Source organism: Merops nubicus, unplaced genomic scaffold (assembly GCF_000691845.1).
Source record: "Merops nubicus isolate BGI_N331 unplaced genomic scaffold, ASM69184v1 scaffold12060, whole genome shotgun sequence".
Taxonomy (NCBI): Eukaryota; Metazoa; Chordata; class Aves; order Coraciiformes; family Meropidae; genus Merops; species Merops nubicus.
Genome location: NW_008583637.1, coordinates 1 through 22,049, shown reverse-complemented (window position 1 = coordinate 22,049; position 22,049 = coordinate 1). Strand labels below are relative to the sequence as shown.

The following is a 22,049-nucleotide window of genomic DNA, read 5'->3' as shown; positions in this document are numbered from 1 at the left end:
AACATCAATAGATGAGGGACAAGCAACTGATGTCATTTACCTGGACCTGAGCAAAGCCTTTGACACTGTGCCCCACGACATCCTGGTCTCCAAGCTGTTAAAATATGGATTTGATGGATGGATGACACGGTGGATAAAGAACTGGGTTGCAGGCCACACCCAAAGAGTGTCTGTCAATGGCTCCATGTCCCAGTGGAGGCCAGTGACGAGTGGAGTCCCTCAGGGATCAGTGCTGGGACCAGTCCTGTTTAACATCTCTGTCGGGGACATGGCCAGTGGCACTGAGTGCACCCTCAGCAAGTTTGCTGACGACACCGAGCTGTGTGGTACAGCTGGCACGCTGGGGGGAAGGGATCCATCCAGAGGGACCTGGACAGGCTGGAGGGGTGGGCACAAGCCAACCTCAGGAGGTTCAACAAGGCCAAGTGCAAGGTCCTGCATCTGGGTCGGGGCAATCCCAGGCACCAGTACAGGCTGGGCAGTGACTGGATGGAGAGCAGCCCTGATGAAAAGGATGGCAGCTGGGTCGGGGCAATCCCAGGCACCAGTACAGGCTGGGCAGTGACTGGATGGAGAGCAGCCCTGATGAAAAGGATTTGGGGTGCTGGTGTACAGGAAGCTCAGCATGAGCTGCCAGTGCACACTTGCAGCCCAGAAAGCCAACCAGATCCTGGGCTGCATCAAGAGAAGTGTTGCGAACAGGTCAAGGGAGGTGATTCTCTCCCTCTACTCCACTCTCATGAGGCCCCACCTGGAGTGTTGCATCCAGTTCTGGAGCCTCCATTACAAGAAAGATATGGAAGTGCTGGAACGTGTCCAGAGAAGGGCCACAAGGATGATCCGAGGGCTGGAGCAGCTCTCCTATGAGGACAGACTGAGAGAGTTGGGGCTGTTCAGTCTGGAGAAGAGAAGGCTCCGAGAGGACCTCATTGTGGCCTTCCAGTACCTTAGGGGGGCCTACAAGAAAGCTGGGGAGGGACTTTTTAGGATGTCGGGCAGTGACAGGACTAGGGGGAATGGAGCAAAACTAGAAGTAGGTAGATATTGGTAAGAAGTTAGGAAGAAGTTCTTCACCATGAGGGCGGTGAGACCCTGGAACAGGTTGCCCAGGGAGGTGGTGGAAGCCCCATCACTGGAAGTTTTTAAGGCCATGCTGGATGGAGGTCTGAGCAACCTGATCTCGTGGAATATGTTCCTGCCTATGTCGGGGGGTTTTGGAACTAGATGAACTTTCAGGTCACTTCTAGCCATGACAATTCTATGATTCTATGATCCAAGAAGCAGAATGTACTCTTTCCACTGCTTTGCATTCTTTTATTTACAAATGCATTTCTTTGAAAGCTTTGGATTCTTTTATGGTTTTTTGTATGCTGCTCATGGAAACTGACGACTGCAACAACATCACAGACCTTTAATATCCCTTTCGTAATTTTTTTTCTCTGAACTGGAGGGGAAAATTTTCTTATTTTCTTTCTTTCTTTTTCTCCACGATTTAATTGGCTTCTGTAGATTACCCTGGATGGCCATGACATTCGTTCCCTTAATATCCAGTGGCTACGCTCACAGATTGGTATTGTTGAACAAGAGCCAGTGCTGTTTGCCACGACGATTGCAGAGAACATTCGCTATGGTCGGGATGATGCTACCATGGAAGACATAATCAAAGCAGCCAAAGAGGCCAATGCTTACAGTTTCATCATGAACTTGCCACAGGTATCCTGTGCCTTGTAAAATATTTAGCAGAATTTGATGGAAAAATAGAGACTCCTTTTGTTCCCTACCCCCATGCAGCCATTTGTACTCAGATAGGAGTGATTAATAGAGATAGGAGGCAGCAATCTTTCCTTTCATTTGACTGGAGTTAATCATCCCTTACTATGTGTATTTGGCTAAGATAAAACAATACAAACCCCGACAGAACAAGAAGAATTATTCGCTCAGGAATCATATGCACAAGATTCAATATACTGGCAATAATGACAGTATGATTTTATAATATCTATTTTTCATGCTGTGGAGGTCTTAGGCCAAAAGCAGTTAAGAGCCCAGAGTCTCATTAGCTACCATGTGTTTTTAATTAGTCTGTACTGATCCTCACAACACAATCTCCTTGTACAATCCCTGTAAGAAAACTGGAGGCTCCCTTTTCCCCCCATTACTTCCTTTATGATGAGAGGTTGATCAGTCCTATGATACCTTCTTTACAAAGCCCATATTTTTATAATACTGGGATATTCACTTTTCTAGAATGTTTTTTTACCAAGTAGCTTGTCAAGGGGACATGTAACCAATGTGAAACTCATTGACAGGTCTCAAGTACCATTAACTAATGTCAGTATGTAGATTTATCCTCCATCTATGCATTTACATGTTTCCAGGAAATTATTCATGGAAAGGTTGTGTAAAGGCCCCGTATGATTTTCTGGAAATGGAGAAGTAAGCAAAATTGTATTGTAGGTGAACAGAATTATTTTGGCTCTCAAGATACCAGGCATTATGTTGTTACTTAATATTCTACTTGATTCTGATGTCTCTAGAGTACGATGTCCATAAATCACAGACACAATGGTCAAGAGTAACATGCCATCAGCAAACAATTCCAGTGGAAAGCTTTCTTGTGAGTCACCTAATGGACAGTGGGATATTGTTTCCTCTCTATTTCTGCTACTGCTGATATAGTTATTTTGACCCAAACCAGAACATTTCACCTTTTTTCATTCATGGTTACATTTGTCTTGACCTTGGAAACTTATTTTACACAAAACAGTGTCATTCGTTATGAAGGAAGTTATTTCATCAGCTGGCCTTTGACTCTGCCACACTAACTATGTTTTTGGTCTTTGAAAGACAATAAATTTTTGAGTCTACTCTCAGCTCAAACATGAAAGACATCTTACTAAAGACTTCTTCAGAAACATAAACGACCTTTTTATTATCTGTTTAATTTTATTTTTTTTCTTCACACAGCAATTCGAGACTCATGTTGGAGATGGAGGAAGCCAGATGAGTGGAGGTCAAAAACAGAGGATAGCTATTGCTCGAGCTCTTGTACGAAACCCAAAAATCTTGCTACTGGATATGGCTACTTCAGCCCTTGACAATGAAAGTGAAGCTACAGTCCAAGAATCACTTCATAAGGTTTGCTATAGCATAGCATAAATCAAGCTTTAAAGTGTTGAAAATTTTTTAATGCACTCTGCAGAGGGTGTGCCAAATCGCAAATAAAGCAGTGAGAAGCTTTTCTCATCGTTTCTTCATATCCAGAGCTATTGTTGACAGAAACTATTTTTTCTTACCATAAGACACTAGTAGAAATCTATAGGTTTCTTTGCTCAGGAACAGATGTACACCTCTCTAGGCTGTGGATGGAGACTCAGCAGTTTGGAGCTGAGACTCTCATTAGCTCAGCTTATGTTTTTAAGCAGTCTGTGCTGACCTTCATAACCAGAGCTCCTTTTACAAGCACTGTAAGATAGCTGGAAGTTCCCTCTTACCATGTTGCGTCTTGTATGATGACAGAGTTTTCATCAGGCCTGTGATATCATCCTTATGAAGCATATAATTTATAGCACAGAGTTAGGTGAAACCGGTGGGAAGGCTTCTTTTGAATTAGGCAAACTATACACAGGTTCCAGGCATTTCTCTTTGCTGTCCTGCGAGTGTGGCTGTTGTTGTTCCCTGTCAGGCTCATCTTGGCCTCACAGCAATCGTGATAGCTCACCGCCTGTCAGCCATCAAAGCTGCCAATGTCATAGTTGGATTTGAGCATGGAAGGGTTGTGGAAAGAGGAACTCACGAGGAACTCTTGAAGAAGAAAGGAGTTTATTTCACTTTGGTGACCTTGCAAAACAAAGGAGACACAGCACTTAATAGAGAAAAAAGACAAAGTAAGCTTTTTATTTTCATTTATAAAATGACATGCTAGCTCCTTATTATTTTTTCTTCTCCCTTAATGGCTGAATTCCAGCATTCATGGAATTAATACATTGATAGCTCTGGCTAGACTGGTTCTACTGCATATACACTGAATGACCTTCCTAATATAGATCTGCCCTGAAACAGTCCTGACCTGCAATATATACAGTTTTATAGCTCCATTTAGTGCAGAGAGTCCAAGCCTGCTGCATTTGAAATGCAGGCAAATTAGAGACTGTGTTGACACCACCACCTTATTTGTTTCACTAGCGGTAGACTAGCTCCTAAAAAAGGAAGTTTAATAGAATGATAGCTTGTATTTTTGTGAAGCATCATACCTTGTATATGATTATCGTAAAAGAAAAGAGCAATTACAGTGCAAAAACTGGAGAACAGCCATTAACTGCCACATCCCAAGTGAAATGGTCCTTGTGTTTACATTCAGTTTACTTCACCATATCAAATACAAATATAGAACTTGTGGTATCTTGTAGGTGGACTAGCAATGTTGTATTACATTCCTTGCATTCTACAAGGTATTTCAGTTATGGCTTGGAGACACTGGAATTTTCTTTGAAGCCATGGAGGGCTTAGGTTGTTTCTTTATAGTACAGACTGAACAGCTCTATATACTGTATTTTATAGCAGGAGAAAATAATGCAGTTGAGCCAAATATTGAGAAAGTCCAATCGTTCAGCAGAGGAAGCTATCAGACCAGTTTGCGGTGAGTTTTAAAAATGTTTGTAAATCTCAATATGTTTCTACATTTCTATACTTCAGCTCACTATTCCAAAATAGTGCTATTGAGAGGGTACTAATTAATCACTTTTCTGTTCTTAGCGTAAAAGAGGATGGAAGGTTTGCAAGCACATTACTAAGAGATCACTTGGAAAGAAATAGCTTGGGTAATACGTTAGTGATTCAAGGCATATGGGTGAATAGCAAGAGTCTTGATTTTATTCTCCTTTCTGTCTATGGTGTCTTCTCTCCAATTCAGGTCTACTGTGTTTATGTTCCATTTTTAAATACCATTGCCATTACCAAATGCACTTTCAGCCCAGTCACATGAAAAATGGCTTGCAGTGCAATTACTTGAGAAATAACATTTATATTATGGCCTCTACTTGATGAAAGTCAAACCATCTTACAACCCAAACTATCTTGTAGCTATATATTTATTATTCCCTTTGGCAAGAACCAGGGACAGAGGTAGATTGTTTCAGCATCCCGTTTTTCTTCACTCACACATTCACAGTGTGAAGATTTACTTCACAGTGATAACAGTGAATTGACTTGGTGCCTTAAGAACCTATGCAAATATAGTAGGATAACTATATATCTATATAACTTACATATAAGAAAATGTCTCAGTGGTGGGGCTGTGTGGAACACGATTTTGAAAAATATTGGTCCCTGTTGTGGGATATTTTTTTCTCAAGATGTTGAGAAAATACGAAAAGAAAGTAAGTCTGTGAGATTCCTATGATTTATTTCAGTGAATCCTGGTTTAGTTAATATAGAATCATAGAATTGTCAGGGTTGGAAGGAAACTGAAAGATCATGTAGTTCCAACCCCTCTGCCATAGACAGGGACATCTCCTACTAGATCAGGTTGCTCAGAGCTCCATCCAGCCTGGCCTTAAAAACTTCCAGGGATGTGGCTTCTACCATATATGAAAACTGCACCTACTCTGCAAGCAAGAGTGTTACTGAGCTGTGAAGAACAAATAATTTCTGTTCTCATTACAGATCTTCACTTTGTCAACACTCCAGATCCCAGCTATCTAATGTGGTCCCTGACCCTCCATTATCCATTACAAGAGATCACACAGAGTCTATGTATCTTATGCCTTTTTATGAAGATTATGGCCAAGAAAAAAAGGTCAGGTTCAAGAACGCGTTATTAAATTTTGAACTGAACAGGCTATATTATTTGTTAATGATAAACTGTAGATACCTTCCTCCGTTATAGGGGTTCTTGGCTGCTACATCTTCTTAGATTTCCCCTTCTGCCTACTGAAAAACACAGTTTCTGTTCTTATCCTCTGTGTAAATGGTAGTCTGTATTTGATGTCTATGTTTCTTGGTCAATATAAAAATTTCTAGCAGAGCATGACATGTTGGTAAAGTGATATACATTGTAGATTACGTAGCTTAATGTAAAGCAACAACTCTAAATTTGAATTAACAGTCAAAAAAGCAAAACACTCAGCCTGCAAAATGTAATAGCCACTCAGGGATGGAAGTGACACCGCTTCTTGTTCAATAAAGAGTTAATTCAGTGTTGTTTCAATATCGTCTGAAGACTTGAATAGAGATCCTCATGCAACCTAAACTGGAGTCTTTTCACAGCATCCTTGTGCAATTAAGGGGCAAAGAAAACAAAATCAGCATGCCTTTAAATTATGCAGAATAGGTAGGAATATGCACAATGAGTTTCTAAAGTGCTTATGGAGCTCCCTACACCAATTTGCATGGCTATGGTTGTTCTGTGCAGAGAGCAACAGTTAGCAAGCACTGTTCATAAAATTGCTAAGGCTTTTCTGTGGGTAGAAGGCTTTAGTGCTGTCACTCTGGCACCAGCTCAGAAGGAAAAAATACAAGATGCTTCTACCCATTCATTCTTGCTCATTTCCAGCAGATAGATTTTCACAGTGTCTGTTTAGGCTGAGCATTTCCAGCCATATGAACTGAGGCAGATGAGCAGGGCTAAGCACACTGATATTTAGAAAAATTCTGCAGAAATCAAACTGCAGGGTAAGTTATAATTTGTTGATGAATATTCTGCTCTTACTGGGAATAATTTTTGAAATTCAGCTTATAGTCTGATGATGTTTAAAAGAAGGGACGGGTATTAACATGGTTAAAGCCTACATCCAGCTATCACTCTGAGATCTCCCATGTTTTAATTATATGGCTTACGTGTTAATTTAGTGAAGAGTCTGATGACTGCACAATACCAATAATACTTTAAAATACTACATAAGGTTTCAGGAGAGGCACAAAAAGGCATTTGTGAGGAAGAGGTTTGAAGTTTTGGTACTGAGTATTGTATCACAAAGCAGCTGAAGGCATCAAAAAATGGAAAAGCCTGAGTTTCACTGGAAAAAAAAAACCAAACCTTACATATCATAAGTAACCTCTTAAGTTGGCATTGATGGAGTAGCACAAGGCATGAATCTCACTCCAGGGACAGTAGAGGTAGTAATATATGTAACCCTCTTGTGAGTCAGTAGGCCTGCAAAAGAACATTAGACAGCAGCCAAGACCCATCATCTTCCTTTCATAAACAAAGCTAGAACAACTCTTTGGCCACATTTGGCTTGGAGACACATTTTCTTCATAAATGCTTCCAACCTTTTGGTTTTTTTAGGAAGCTGTTGTTGTGGACGAACATGTCAAGCCTGTACCATTTACCAGAATTTTGAAATACAGTGCTTCTGAGTGGCCATACATGGTACTTGGATCCATGGCAGCAGCTGTGAATGGAGCAGTCAGTCCACTCTATGCTTTGTTATTCAGTCATATTCTTGGGGTATGTTATGCTAACATTTTAAAGCATATTTTAGCCCTGGAGCAGAAAGTGAATGTATGATGTAGAACTTGATAAGATTTGGGCAAACCTTTAGGTCTTGTCTAGCAAATGGGGCAGGCCTTCTTGCTTAAAAAAAAAATATTCATTAGAGATATTTATATCACTGTCACTATCATTTGAGCTCTTTGAATGGATCAGGTTATTAGCATGTGTCATGTTTTCTTCAGTATCTCTCCTTTGGTTCCCAGGAACTGTTGGGAGTGGCTTTCTATACATGCATTCACTTTATTTTAGATGAGAAAAGATGTACTCTGGGACCAATATGCTGTGGAAGTGAGGGAGAAAAATCCCCACAGCTATGAAATTAAAGGATAAATTTAGCAAAGTCTGCCTTGAAGGTAATTAGAAATCAATCTCAAAGTATGAATGAAGAGGACGATAATACTGAATATGTCTTCTGATCAGTTTGTGCAAAAGTGTACTTTTTAACCAAATGGATGTTTGGGTGAAGGAGAACTTTGTCTTCTACCTTTTGTTCTGTGGTGGGCTTCTGCAGTTGTCAATAGGGAATGATGAGTAAACTTCACACAGAGCAAAACCACCCCTTCTAATATGATACTAACCTTTTTTTTTTCCCCAAAGACCTTCTCCATACTTGATGAGGGAGAAAAAAGAATCCAGATCAATGGTGTCTGCCTGCTCTTTGTCTTTGTTGGAATTCTTTCATTTTTCACACAGTTTCTACAGGTAATAGCAGTCCAATATGGCTAAATTTTGTTTCTAAACAGTTATTCTGTGAGTGTGTCTCTGTATAATATTTTTTTTATGCTTATACACACCAGGGATATACCTTTACCAAATCTGGTGAACTGCTTACAAGAAGGTTAAGGAAACTTGGTTTCCAAGCTATGTTAGGGCAAGATATCGGTTGGTTTGATGACCCGAAGAACAGCCCTGGTGCTTTGACTACAAGTCTTGCAACAGATGCGTCACAGGTCCAAGGGGTAAGAACCGGTAGCTTAACAATCGTTTTACTATATGCAGTGATTGAGGCCCATTTTGGCATGTTGTTAGAGAAATTAGCTAACATGTAACCAGCAAGAATAATGTGGATCAGTCCTCAGTCAGTTGATTAAGCTATTTCTTTTTATCATGGACTGTCAATGTGGAGCTATTATGACCGTGCATACCTAAAAGCACAAATAGGGCCATAATTTACTGCCCATTATTCCCACCTGTAATACCAGAACAAGAGCACAAAAATCAATAAGGTATCGATCATCAATGATATGGGAAGAAGCATTCAGTGCAGAAGTTTTAGTTTCTCTTTTCTGGAGACGGATTAGCTTTTTGCCACAATGCTTAAGTGTTTATTTCAGAAATAAAACATGTTGGACTCCTGTTTTGATGACAGTCATCACTAGTCATGTTTTCAGCGTGGTGTTAGTGCTTATTCTGAGTTTTGATTTAAACTGACAATCCAGTGGGGAAAAAAAAAAAAAAAAATTAGAGTACTGGCTGGCACTCCAGCCGGGGAATCATGCAGTCAGTTTCAGTGTGGTATTTTTTTGGGAAAGTCCATTCATTTTGTTCCTTAGCATGGGGGGGGAGGGTAAATTATGCTGCACTATAAGTCTTGCCTATCTGAATGGATGCTTTGGTTGAAGTGATTCAGATGCCATTTTACTTGGCTCCAATGCAAAAAAATTTCTAGAAATGAAGCAGGAAACACACAGATGTCTTCGTTATACAAACTGTCCTGTTTCAGCTTGGCTGAAGATGGTAGGTTACTTCTTAAAAACTATTATTGGATGTTTTAAGACAAAATGAGATAAGAGGTTCCCAATACCTCTGTCAATAGCAATTTCTACAGAATGAGAAAAAGCAACTACAAAACCTCTTCAGCCCTTACATGGCATATTTCAATTGAATGAAACAAACTTGTAAAATACCAGCTGGACCTTTTAATAGCTTCCTAAGGGATATTTTTTTTTCTAAGCACATGTAGAGCACTGAGACACAGCCATTCATCCCACAGCTCCAGGAAAAAAAAAAAAAAGCCCAGCTACTTCAGCAGCAGTAGCCTCTGCCTTTCACTGCCTGGCACAGAGTTTAGCCAACTGCTGCTATTGCTGAGTGAGCTGAAGGTGAGACGAGGCACAAAAGTGTCCAGGGACTAAAAATGTCTACATCTGCACCAGGAGTAAGAAGTGTACTCCTGGAGTCTGTATGCTCTTAGAGCTGCACAAGCCAGGCAATAGCAGCCCTGCGGCTGCTCCTTTTGGTAGCCTCTGCAGACCTGGGAGGTGTACCTTCCACCGTGGCCAGGCCCAAGGCACTTTGCCCTGTTGCTGCAGGTCAGAGGAGTAGTAGATGATGATTGTTTTCTGCTGCAAGTTCACATCTTGCAGATAAAATAATCTGAAAGTGATCAAGGATATAAAATATCATTTTGTTTTTTCTAATATACAGCAATCCAGTTCCTACCTAGGGCTGCTGCTTACTGCTATGAAAGAAAATAACTTTTGAGTAAATTAATCAGATTTATTCCAAAGAATAGTGTTCTTGAAGTGTGTAAGAAGAAGATGAATGCATTCAATAAAGGTGATGAAAAAGGCGTATTTAAATTTTTTTCCCTATTAAAGAGCCAGAAATGCAACTACAATTCATCCTTTCTCAGTGACGTTCATTTCTGATTTTAGCACAGCTGAGACTTTGTTAATAATTAAATTGCAAAAGGTTTCTGTTTGTTATTTAAATCTGGACAGATAAATGTAGGTGCTAACCAGAGTATTCAGACAAGTGACTCCTCAGGGAACCATTTTAAAGTGCTAATCAGATTATCTTTCTCACTATCATTAGAAACAATTTTTTTGAATTGTCAGTGGAAATCTTGGTGAGTGAAAGTGGTATTGGATGTGTGCAGTCCTTCTCTTGATACACTTAATTTCAAAGAATATATCCAATCTTACTGACTTCCAGAGTAGTCAGCAGCCATTGGTGCCTCATATTTTAATATTGTGTAGCCTTTTCTTCAATTTTATACGAAAATTTATTTAAAGATTATTGATTACTATTGGAGTACAAGTCAATCATGTGTGTTTCTTTTCTTTGAAGGCAACCGGATCCCAGATAGGAATGATTATCAGTTCCATTACCAACATCGGGATGGCCATGATCATTGCTTTTTACTTCAGCTGGAAGCTCAGTTTAGTTATATTGTGCTTCTTGCCATTTTTGGCCTTATCTGGAGCTGTGCAGGCTAAAATGCTGACAGGCTTTGCCTCTCAAGACAAGAAAGCACTCGAAGCTGCTGGACAGGTAAAGTTTAATAACTGATTTACACTTATAGTCATGGCTTGTCTAAAAAATCAAGTATTTGAGACCATCAGTAATTGAAAGGTAATGAAACTGGCAACGTTTTGCAAGTAAGTTGTAGTATTTCAGCCTGTCAAAGCATTGAAACACCCTAACTGCAAAAGCAGTTGCTACATGGAATGTGACTGAGTTTTCAAAAATTATTTGACTTAATTTGTAGGCACTGATCTCTCAGCAGTGTTTCATCTTTGTTAGGCTTCATTTAACTATCCATTTGGTGATACTCTGTGAATATGTTGTCCTCAGAAAGCAGTGATATGTGTTTACCTAGAAATCCTCATGTGAGGATTTGTCACTGAACCACAGATCAGTGGATCATGGATTTTAGAGAGTGCAGAATTTTTACTTCAGTGGGCCCTACTAGTTTACTAGCTTATCCATCAGTGTGTCCTGATAGTCCACAGACATAACTTTACTTTTATGTATGAATTTTAAGGGTCAAAATTCTGTCAATTATCATTTCTCAGCTAGAATAGAAATATTTTTAAAATCCTATAAGAATTTTTCTGTTAATTTGTAACGAGAGACATAGCACTTTCTCATAATACTGTAGATTTTTCTCCGCGGTTGTCTCGGTTAGAAGGCAGAATTGTGTTCCCCCTCCCATAACTCTTAGTTTTCCCAGATAGAGAGATAAGCAAAGGAAGGCAGGGGTAATAAAGGCCTTGCACTGATTGGAAGTTAACAAAAATGAAATTTATTATTTAACAGGGAACAGAAAGGATAAGGATAGGGATTAACAGGGTAAAGGGATTATAAGGGGTAACAAGGTAAGGAGGGGTAAACTTCCAAAAATACAAAACCAAAACGCTGTGTTGAGGCTCCCTGGTACTGGATCTCGATGGATTCAGCTGGATTGAAGTTGGATGGACAATCCTTAGATATGGATGGAGGCAGGGAATGAGTCTGGACAAGAGGCCCAGGTCCCAAGATGGCCACAGCCACTTGCAGCAAATGGAACAGCAGCAGCAACAGAGCAGCGTCTGCGGCTGAAAGGTCCCAGCAGAGAGAGAGAAAGGGCGTGGCCTCCCTCCCCCTTTACAGACCCCAGCAGGAAGTCCCGAAGACAGGAAGAGGGGAGTGGGAATAGAACAGGTCTCCGCCTCTCTTTATTCAGGCTCACTCCTGGTTTTAGATTTCAGATCTCCACCCCCCAGGAGCAGCAGGACTTTCAAACGATCACATTGGTGAAAACAAACCTGTATGGCTGTTAAACCAACCAGTATGGGACAGGAGGAAAGCAGTGTCTTTCCTTGGAGAGAATGAGTCCAGTGTTCAGTGACCCTGTCTAAAGTAAAGCCCTGCTCCTTGCTATGCTCAGTCCAGTGTCATGGCTAGCAGTACCCCATGCTCCACTGGCTGCGAGACCCTGCCAGCTTCCTCACCTCAAAGGCTGAGAATAGGTCCAGGTAGTTTGCACTGGCTGAGCAGGCTTCCAGTCCATGTACCAAACAAGAAAAATATTGGGACACAAGAGAAAGGACACCATTTTCTCATGAATTCACTCCTATGTGGGTCTTCTGCCTTTGAAACACTCAAACTCCTTTGACTTTGGTTCTCAGTGACAAAGTTTTGGCATGTGACCTAGAGCCTGGCACTAAATATACCCATCTCAATTGTGCAGAAGGTGAACTGCATAAGAAATGCAACGAATTTAGAAAACAGGCATGAGGAAGCTGACCTCAGGTTACCCCACTCAGAGTAATTCCTGAGCCTTCTCCCATGCTATTATGCTGCTATATGTCTAGTGTCAGAAAAAGTGAACTTTGCAGGCCCTCTCAAAACCTCAAATTTTCCATTTGCAAAGCTACATCCTAAAATGACTATGCATTGTAGAATTCCCACTCCTCCCAGTTCTCCTCCTTCCTACATTAAAGGCTTCACCCATCCTACCTTCTACCATGCCCCATCTAAACTTTCCCACTGCCCAGATGAGCTCTCAGCCATCTTCAGGCTTTCTCTTGACCTTCATCTGTGCAGCAAATACATGGACTGGAGCCCTTTTTCCTGTTCAGCTCTACATCTACTGGTTGTTCCTTTTCCACTGGCTGCTACAGCTAGCTCAGCCTAATACCCCTCCCTGTCTTCTGACTTCTAAAGAAGCAAATCTTCACCTCCCAGTTGCCATTTCTGGGTGTGACTTAAAGAAGCATGTCAAGACTGGGAGCATAAAACCTAAAAGGTAATAATACAGAAAAGGTATTATGTTAATTAGTATCATGTGACTTTGGTATCAGTAATCAAATTAAACATTTACAGTCCACTGTTGAGTGTTTCATTCTTCAAACAATCTTCAATTCCAGAAAGTCAAGGAAGAGCTGAGACCTGACCAATTGCCCACATGCAGAATGGTTTATTAGAAATGATAAATCAAAATACTGTCTTGACAAGGAGAGAAACTTCTCTAATGGGTCAAGCCATCAGCTTTTATTCACCAGAATGACCCAGAGGCTGGTATGAAAACTGCACTCAATGCGTCAGCAGTTTTGCCAATGTCTGGTGTTATTTTTCTAATTTATTTATCAAAACTGCATCCAAATGCTAAACACTCTGAGTTCTTCCACAGTGATTGCTCTTCAGCCATGCTAAACATGGAAAAGCAGAGTCTGACCAATCAAATTCACAGTACCTACTTAGCTGTTCCTTCATGTTATATGATAAGGCAGGAGATTGGACTCTTAATTTTGTCCTGGGGGGGAAAAAAACAAAACAAAACAAAAAACAAAACTAAAATTGAATGGAATATTGCTAATGAGTTGTAGTTGTATCTCTTCCCACATGCTGAAAGCATTCATAAGCTATATACCAAGCTATTGCTTCTCAAAGGAAAGTTTCACACTACAAAGCTACGATGAAACTACAGCATTCTAAACCAATTTCTTAGCAAAATTACTTTAGATATGTAGGGTGAAATTAGGATCAAACTGTCAACTCATTTCTATAGCTGAAAGTGTAGTCATGTGGTTGTGTTGTTGTTTTTGATAGAAACCCAAGTTCTGACTGATGGCAAAGCCCAATATAAAGCCTACCATGAATTAAAGTTCCAGAGAAGTTTTCACAGGGATTCTTTAATAATTTCCTGCATTTTTTCTATGTACATAGGCCAGTATTTGCTTATTCTCTTCCTATGTACAAGGTAAAAATCCTGGAAATTGTGTCACTGACGTTAGTGGACTTAAGTTGTCAGCCTCTATTTACGTATTCCATCTCATCAGGCTTTTTGGATGTAAGAGAAAGCAGGATGGTGACCACATGAGGAAACATAGTAAATTCAAGTGGTTTTATTTTATGAAACAGAAGTTGGGGATGGCATTCCTTCTAACCTTTTCCCTGACTATTGCTGTGAGTAAAACAAATACGATAATTGAAACAGACAAATATCTTTAATTAATAAATGCATGCAATCGAGGAAGTAACAGTGGTCCAAAAGCCATTTTTTGTTTCTGTAGCTGCCCTGTTTATTCATGCTACATAATATCTCACAAACAAAAGCATACGCCTGATTTCCTAAGTGTGCTTACAGTAACTTAGTTCTAGGGGAGCAGATGGAGCACTACTGTTGAGGGTGTTAGTAGACAATTGCTTGTAGGAAAGTTTCTCTTTAGATGGGCTGATATTTGGGCCTGTCTGTATTATATCTGAATCAATTTATATATGCCATTAGTACACCGTGTTCATGAAAGAATCATGTGTTAGTGGAAGCGCACACTCAACTTTTCCAAGTAAAAATTATGAGCCGTTTTTTTTTTTTTTTTTTTTTCCTCCTGCTCCAGATTTCCAGTGAAGCCCTTTCTAACATCAGGACCATAGCTGGGATGGGGAAAGAGAAAATGTTTATCAAAAATTTTGAGAAGCACCTGGCTATGCCCTATAGAGCTGCAGCCAAAAAAGCACACGTTTACGGACTCTGCTTTGGCTTTGCCCAGAGCATTGTGTTCATTGCCAATGCTGTCTCTTACCGATACGGTGGGTTTCTGGTTGACACTGAAGGACTCCATTACAGCTTTGTGTTCAGGTGAGAGCCTGCCTGGAGCCAGGAACAGGCTCCTCTCCAGAAGTGTCAGTCGTGCCGTATTCTATTTTCCACAAGCTTCCCAAGGATGACTGTGTCCCCTTTCCCCACAGGGTGATCTCTGCTGTCGTGACCAGTGGAACTGCTTTGGGAAGAGCTTCTTCCTACACCCCAAACTATGCCAAAGCCAAAACATCTGCTGCGCGCTTTTTTCAACTGGTTGATCAGCTTCCTAAAATCAGTGTTTACAGTGAAAAAGGGGAAAAATGGGTAAAGAGCGGAGAGGAGTAATTTGTGATGTCATTCAGCTCAATTTAAGCATTGAAGTTGCACTAAAGATTTCTGTCAGTAGGGGGCACTGCTTTACAAGGAGGTTATGCTGATTGTGTAATTGTTACTTGTCTTTTTTCTTTTGGAAGCAGTGAGCTCTGTGCTGGGCAGCAATTAGGAATTTGTCAGTGTAAAACTCCTGTAAATTGGACTAGGACCAATTGGAAGACTCACAGAACAGCACAGTTTTTCTTTCTTATCTAGAGTTCACATATAAATCTGACTATCGCAAGCTTATACTGGAGGCTTTTCTTCCGTTCACATCAAAACGTGGGGGATGTTCATGAGCACATGAATCATATTTGAGTCAGACAAAATGAAAAGGCTCAGTTTTTGGTGAATTGAAGAGTTAGACCCAGAAAATTCAAATAATTTATTTTTAATTTAACTTTTTTTCTCCCAGCATAAAATGAAAACTTGAAATAATTTTTATGAACTAAATACATTAAGTATTTTGCTTCAAATCATGAAAATAAAGTATCTTGATTCCCTTTTGCGTTTCAGAAAAGGGTTTTATAAGGGTTCTGGGAAAATTGACCTGAATTCTTGTATTGTTTTAGTGTCAAGATGTTCAATTAATCTTTTTCTTTTTTCTAACCAAATCAAGATTTTTGCACTAATGTATTTGGACTATCACCAAATTTACACTTACACAGTGTCTGAATTAAATTCAAAACCATACCCACTTGCAAGGCAGTCCTGTTTCCAGTTGATGCCACTGACCACTGCAGCGTGGGCAAGAATAAGTGGAGCAGTAGAGTTACGACTAACGGCTTCATCTCTAGGACAGCTACTCCACTATGGTTTTTAACCCTTCATTCTGGACTAATCTCACAAGCACAAATGTAATATTTTTAAAATAAGAAATAGAAGGATGAAATCTGAGGAAGCATTAATTCATAATTTATAATTCAGTTTTGAGCTCAAGCTCACTGTAGTGCTTTTTTTTTTTTTTTTTTTTTTCTCCACCAGGATGATTTCAAGGGAAGCATTGAATTTGTTAACTGTAAATTCACATACCCTTCTCGACCTGATATTCAGGTCCTGAAAGGACTCTCTGTAGCTGTTAAGCCTGGGCAGACTTTGGCATTTGTTGGAAGTAGTGGCTGTGGTAAGAGCACAAGTGTTCAGCTTCTGGAGCGTTTCTATGACCCTGAGAAAGGAAGTGTGGTAAGCAAACGAAATATAGTTTGTGTGCTGTTGTTTACAGTAATGCTACAAGGAGTCTTCTGCATGTGTCCTACTGTGCAGCCTAGCAGTGGTGGCACATACCTATGCAGCTTGGGGCTACAGTTCCTTCTCAGACAAATGTGGACTGCGTAGACAATTGCTGACCACCATCTCAGATGTATTCAGGCAAAATCAGAATACTACAAGCCTCAGGTGTACACTCATGCATTAAGTAGGCTGTAAGCATTTACCTTGGTAGCTCCTGTATGAAACAATGAGTGGTGTACATTGTGGGAGCACAAGCAAAACTAAATAGCATTATAGAATCATGGAATCATTTTAGTTGGAAAAGACCTTTAAGATCATTGAGTCCAGCCATCAACCTAACAGCGCCAAATCCACCACTAAACCATATCTCTAAGCACACCCCATCTGGCCCCATAGGCTTGTGTGCATCTAAGTGGTGCAGAGGTTGTACACCACCCGCCCTTGGGTTACGGGGGCTTCATTCTGGCCCTGTCTTCCACCTCAGGGGGCTGGGTACATGATGAACTACTGGTCTTACTATTGAAGACTGAGGCAAAGAAGGCATTAAGTACCTCAGGTTTTTCCTTATCCTCTGTCACTGTTTCCCCCTGCATCCAACATTTTGTTGCGAATGTATTTATAGAAACCTATTTATATTCCTATTGCCTTTTATAGCAGTGGCAATTTTAAGTTCTAGTTGGGCTTTGGACCTTCTAATTTTCTACCTGCATAAGCTTACAATGTCCCTGTAGTCTTCAAGAGCTGCCCGTTCCTTCTTCTAAAGGTCATAAATTCTCTTTGTTTAGAGAAGTCCGAATGGAGCAGCAAAGAGTCTGGCACATCCCTAAATACATAGCTTCAGCATGCAGCTTCTTTGCAGGTTGAACTTGTCTAGATTTAACTTCCAGTTGCTCAATTACTGGTAACTTAAAAAGCTTTGTATGTCATATAAATACTTAACCATCTAGTTTAATTTCTCTTTCTTTGGAAAAAATGTGTGGTGATCACTATGCCAGGAAAACAACAAAGCATGTGCCTGACCTTAAGTAATTATATCTATTTGCTTCATTTTAAATCCAAATGAACTTAGTGTTTGGCTGGATCACAGACATACCCAGAAAATACACATCATGCATAAAGGAGCTGCATAGAAGCAGAGTTTTCAAATTACTTTAAAGCAGTTGTGTTTGCATTTTAGTCATAGAGCTAAAGAATTTAGTTTTTGCTCTAAACTCTTGTGGTTTTGCAGGCTGTTGTTTTGGAATTATGTTTGAAGTTTTCTCCTATTTCCTGGTAGTTAATAGATGGACACGACACCAAGAAAATAAATGTACAATTTCTTAGATCAAAAATTGGAATAGTGTCCCAGGAGCCTGTGCTATTTGACTGCAGCATTGCTGATAATATCAAATATGGCAGTAACACCAAAGAGGCAACGATGGAAAAAGTCATAGAAGCAGCCCAGAAGGCTCAGCTGCATGATTTTGTCATGTCACTGCCTGACGTAAGTACCCGTGAGGCCTTCGCTCTGGAACTCCAGGTAGGCTGCTCGGTGTTCACTGCAGCGGCAGTTGCTCCAAGCCCTGTTCAAGTTTCTATGCATGTATACCTTTTATTTACTTTTACAGCTGTAACACTAGGAGCAAAGAGGGTGTCATGACCATTCACTATGCTCCTGAGAGTTTGGGCATGAGTTGCTACTGGATTTTTACACAGTAGGGAAGTATTTATAAAACTGAAACCAGCAATTACAACGCTGAAATAGGAGCTAAGTTTTTAAGAACTTAACCTGAACTAGGAGCAACCCTGAACTAGAAGCTAGGATTTTTCAAAGCTAAAGGCAAGAAAGCAGCAGCAGCACAGTTCAGCAGTCAAATACTGAGTCAGGAAATATAAGTCCTGTTCCCAGCTGTGGGAGATTTGCCTTGTGACTAGGGCATTATACTTAGACAAAAAATATTTGATGCTGGCAGCTTACATGCAATTAAGAAGTGTTTAAATGCACTGAAATCATAGCAATACGAATCAGAAGGACATACAAGGTATGGATATAATTCAGGCACCCAAACAAAACACTTGTCCAGAAAGCCATTAAATCACTTTTGGGAATTTCTTTTGCTTCAGACAGATCAGCCAACATCCTGCTATTGAATTTTTCTTCCAGGCCTATCACCATATTGCCTGGGCCAGGCACACTGCAAAGCATGGCTGATCACTCATATGCTACTTCTGCATTGCCAGGTTTTTAAGGAGGCAGCAATGATCAGCGCTCTTGCCGCGCTCCTCCTGCTTTTCTTTCAGCTTGTGTATTAGTCTGCTTTCTTACACTTGAATAAAATCTTCCTTTTGTATATTTTTCAGAAATATGAAACTAACGTTGGGGCTCAAGGATCCCAACTATCTCGTGGGCAAAAACAACGCATTGCTATAGCAAGGGCCATCATACGGGACCCTAAAATTTTATTACTGGATGAAGCTACGTCTGCCTTAGACACAGAAAGTGAAAAGGTAAATGTGCAGTGATAAGGAATATGGGGAAGTTAATACAGTGGCTAACAATGTACAACACCTTTTTCTGTTCTAGAGAGACACCCTGACATACTCTGCTATGTGACTGCAACGTTATTCCACATTGTTAATTCAGCACTTCCACCTTTAATGATCTTCTCAAAAGATCCAGGAAGCACAGCTATAAAAAAAGCAACCAGCAGAAGGGCTCTAGACATCCAGTGAGAGGCAGCACTTCTTCAGAAATGTGCACATTAACTCCCTGGGTTTCAAAGCATGGCAATAAATACAGCTTCTGAAAGATTAAAATACAAACAAATAAAAATGTAAAAACCAAATAAATAAAATGAATTAAAAATGTATGAATGATGAGGCTGAATACCCAGTGAAAACAGCAGTGAGGGGCAAGACCTTGGGCAATAATTTGCATAGTCTGAGGGCCTAGAGAAATGCTGGAAAATTAAAAACCTATCTACATGGAGCTGACATTCATCATGTAATCTGAATACAGGCCTGCTTTAGTTTGTTAGCAGTACAAAGAAGGGACACGTAAACATAGCAGGAGAAATTGGGTTCATGACCCAGCTAAACCTACCAGTAACGTAACTCTGATTTAGCCTCATAGTCACTTCTACAAGTGTTGCACAATACTGTTGATTAACGTGAAGCAATCTGATTTTGCCAGCTCTCAGTCCCAGTTTGATTGGCATATTTTCATTCTGACACATTGTCTGTTGCCTTTAGACTGTGCAGGCAGCACTGGACAAGGCCAGAGAAGGGTGTACCTGCATTGTGATTGCCCACCGCTTGTCCACCATCCAGAACGCTGACATAATTGCTGTGATGTCACAAGGACTCATCATTGAAAGAGGCACTCATGATGAACTGATGGCCATGGAAGGAGCTTATTACAAGCTTATTACCACTGGAGCCCAAATTAGCTGAATTACTGTGATCCTAAATCTGTAAGGTATATTTTCTGTAAGCAAATACCCTGTGATACATGCATGTACGTTGGTACCCCATTGTGCCACAAAGCGCTCTATAATACTGTGAGTTATGTGGTACCCCAAATGCATATAGCTTTCCGCAACAAGTACACTTGTCAGGCATATGCAAGGGACTAAGCATACACTGAAGCATTCAAGAAGTTGCTTAGCCTACTGGTAAGGGAAAGAAAACCTGAAAACAGGAAAGATCATTGCTAGTGAGCTGGGGAATTTTCACCACCTGCTGCCCACACAGTCCTGTTATTCCCCAACTAGCAATCAAAGATGACTCCACACAGATGTTCTGGAAACTGCCACTTCTCTAGCTAAGCTGTATAAATAGAATACAATCCCAAGAATGATGCTGTATATCTGAGATCAAATCTCCCCTAACGTTTGGTCTGAAGAGGATTACAACAGATACTCTTACTGTGGGTACAAAACCTCCACCCTTCCACCCTGTCATACCACACCGGGCAGCTGTGCTGCCGCAGGCAACCAGGCTTCCCTGGGGTGCAGCTGCAGCATTAACACCTTGGCACCCTGCACCTGGCACAGCGGTGCCCCTTCAGCAAAACCTTGCAGTACTTACAAAGAAGGCAGTTCCATAAAAGTAAAGAAAGCAATTAAGAAGAGAAACAGAAGCTGATGAGGATCATTTCCCCTACACTCATCACTCTGATCAAAGCTGTGAAATAGATTTTGCATAGGATTAAATGCTTTAGTTAAATGAATGTAAAATCCCACAGTTAATTATTACAGTTATGTGGATCACTTTTGTGGAGATAGTGATGGATAATATGTTCTCTTTTTTTTCAGAGGGCAAGGTAATGATGAGTATTTTTACAGAACTCATAAAATCCAGCCATAATTAGCTCTTTGCTTGTATTAAGTAGACTTGATAAACAGAGCAACAATTCATTCAGAAATTACAAAGGTCAGGAAGTATGTTCTTCTGGCAGAAGTTTCTATCTGTAACAGCTTATTATAAGGTCTACTTCACGTTTCTCTGAAATGTGTTGTTTATTTTCTGAAAGACAACAGGACTCTTTAGTGACTGGGATCTTAGAAACAAAGCAGACAGACAGAAAGTCTAAATTACAGTTTCAAAATTTAAATATTGATTACAAATAATAGCATATTAACTGGAGAAGTTATTCTCTGTGTCCTAAAATGTGCAGCTGGGAACTGGGGAGTGTTCACCCACTTTATAACAAATCGCACCACAATGGAGTTTCTTATAAAACTACACAACAGTACCAACTGCTGAAATGTGAATTGTTAAGGATGAATTTTATTAGGATACATCCCTTAATTCCAGGCAGCAAAAACTGATTTCAACTTTCATAAAACTCCATTCTCTCTTACTGTAACAGCATTACTTCAACAGAACCTACTGAAATCACATAGCTGATGCTGAGCTGCAGTCTTCCGAGGGAAGTCTGTATTTTTATCCTTAACTGAAAATGAAAAAGGAAGCTGCATTATTTACCTTCTCTTTTAATCTTTTTAGCCTTTTTTAGTTTCAAAGCAATAATTAGTTTGGACATCTCAGGATTGAAACTATTGACAGAAAGGGTACCAATAACATATTGACATACCTACACGATATTTAATTTATATTAGCATTTAAGGACAATGAAAAATAACAGCTCTGTTAAAAACTACAATGTGTACATAATTATTCTTTTGCCTAAAGGACACCATTCCTGTAGCCCAAATTATACTAATAAACTGTATTTTTCACTGATTTTTGTGCTTTAGCACTTTCATCTCTTACCTTTCAGACAAGTGCATGAGTATCTGAAATGCTGGGGTTTGAACCCCAAGCCCCAAATGAAGGTTGACATATGGGTGATTCCCACAGCCCTTCATAAAGAGGTGGTGAGTTTGCCTTATAGCTTCCCCCCAGGGTGTGGCCGGCCCTGCAGGGAGAGCCAGAAGGGAAATGAGCCCCAGGGGTCCTGCATTGAGTTGACAAAGGTCAGGTGTCTGCTTGGGGATAAAAGCTGGGACCACTTGCAGGGAGTCAGGAGTATCAGTCTGTGGAGTGCACTCCACAGAGCTTCCCACTTAAGGAGAGACCTCCTGACTCTCCCTGGAGCTGGGCCCCGGTCAGTTCAGACCTTTGCAAACACGGGCTAAACGGATGGGAGTTGCCATGTGAGCACCTTTATCTTATCTG

At 40.4% G+C, this 22,049-nt stretch overlaps 1 protein-coding gene across 1 annotated transcript in view; it reads left to right on the top strand.

Moving 5' to 3' along the window:
* ABCB11 (ATP-binding cassette, sub-family B (MDR/TAP), member 11) overlaps positions 1–19,820 on the top strand; it is a gene marked incomplete at its 5' end in the record, with an annotated part of 32,853 nt that extends 13,033 nt beyond the window's left edge. Inside the window, 15 exons of the mRNA XM_008941583.1 lie at positions 1,510–1,713; positions 2,968–3,138; positions 3,686–3,887; positions 4,561–4,639; positions 5,665–5,797; positions 7,289–7,450; positions 8,093–8,197; positions 8,293–8,454; positions 10,568–10,771; positions 14,602–14,843; positions 14,954–15,110; positions 16,143–16,340; positions 17,665–17,871; positions 18,729–18,875; positions 19,620–19,820. Of these exons, the coding sequence (XP_008939831.1) occupies positions 1,510–1,713; positions 2,968–3,138; positions 3,686–3,887; positions 4,561–4,639; positions 5,665–5,797; positions 7,289–7,450; positions 8,093–8,197; positions 8,293–8,454; positions 10,568–10,771; positions 14,602–14,843; positions 14,954–15,110; positions 16,143–16,340; positions 17,665–17,871; positions 18,729–18,875; positions 19,620–19,820 (2,574 nt within the window). The remainder of the gene's footprint in view (positions 1–1,509; positions 1,714–2,967; positions 3,139–3,685; positions 3,888–4,560; positions 4,640–5,664; positions 5,798–7,288; positions 7,451–8,092; positions 8,198–8,292; positions 8,455–10,567; positions 10,772–14,601; positions 14,844–14,953; positions 15,111–16,142; positions 16,341–17,664; positions 17,872–18,728; positions 18,876–19,619) is intronic.
* Positions 19,821–22,049: the final 2,229 nt, after the last annotated feature.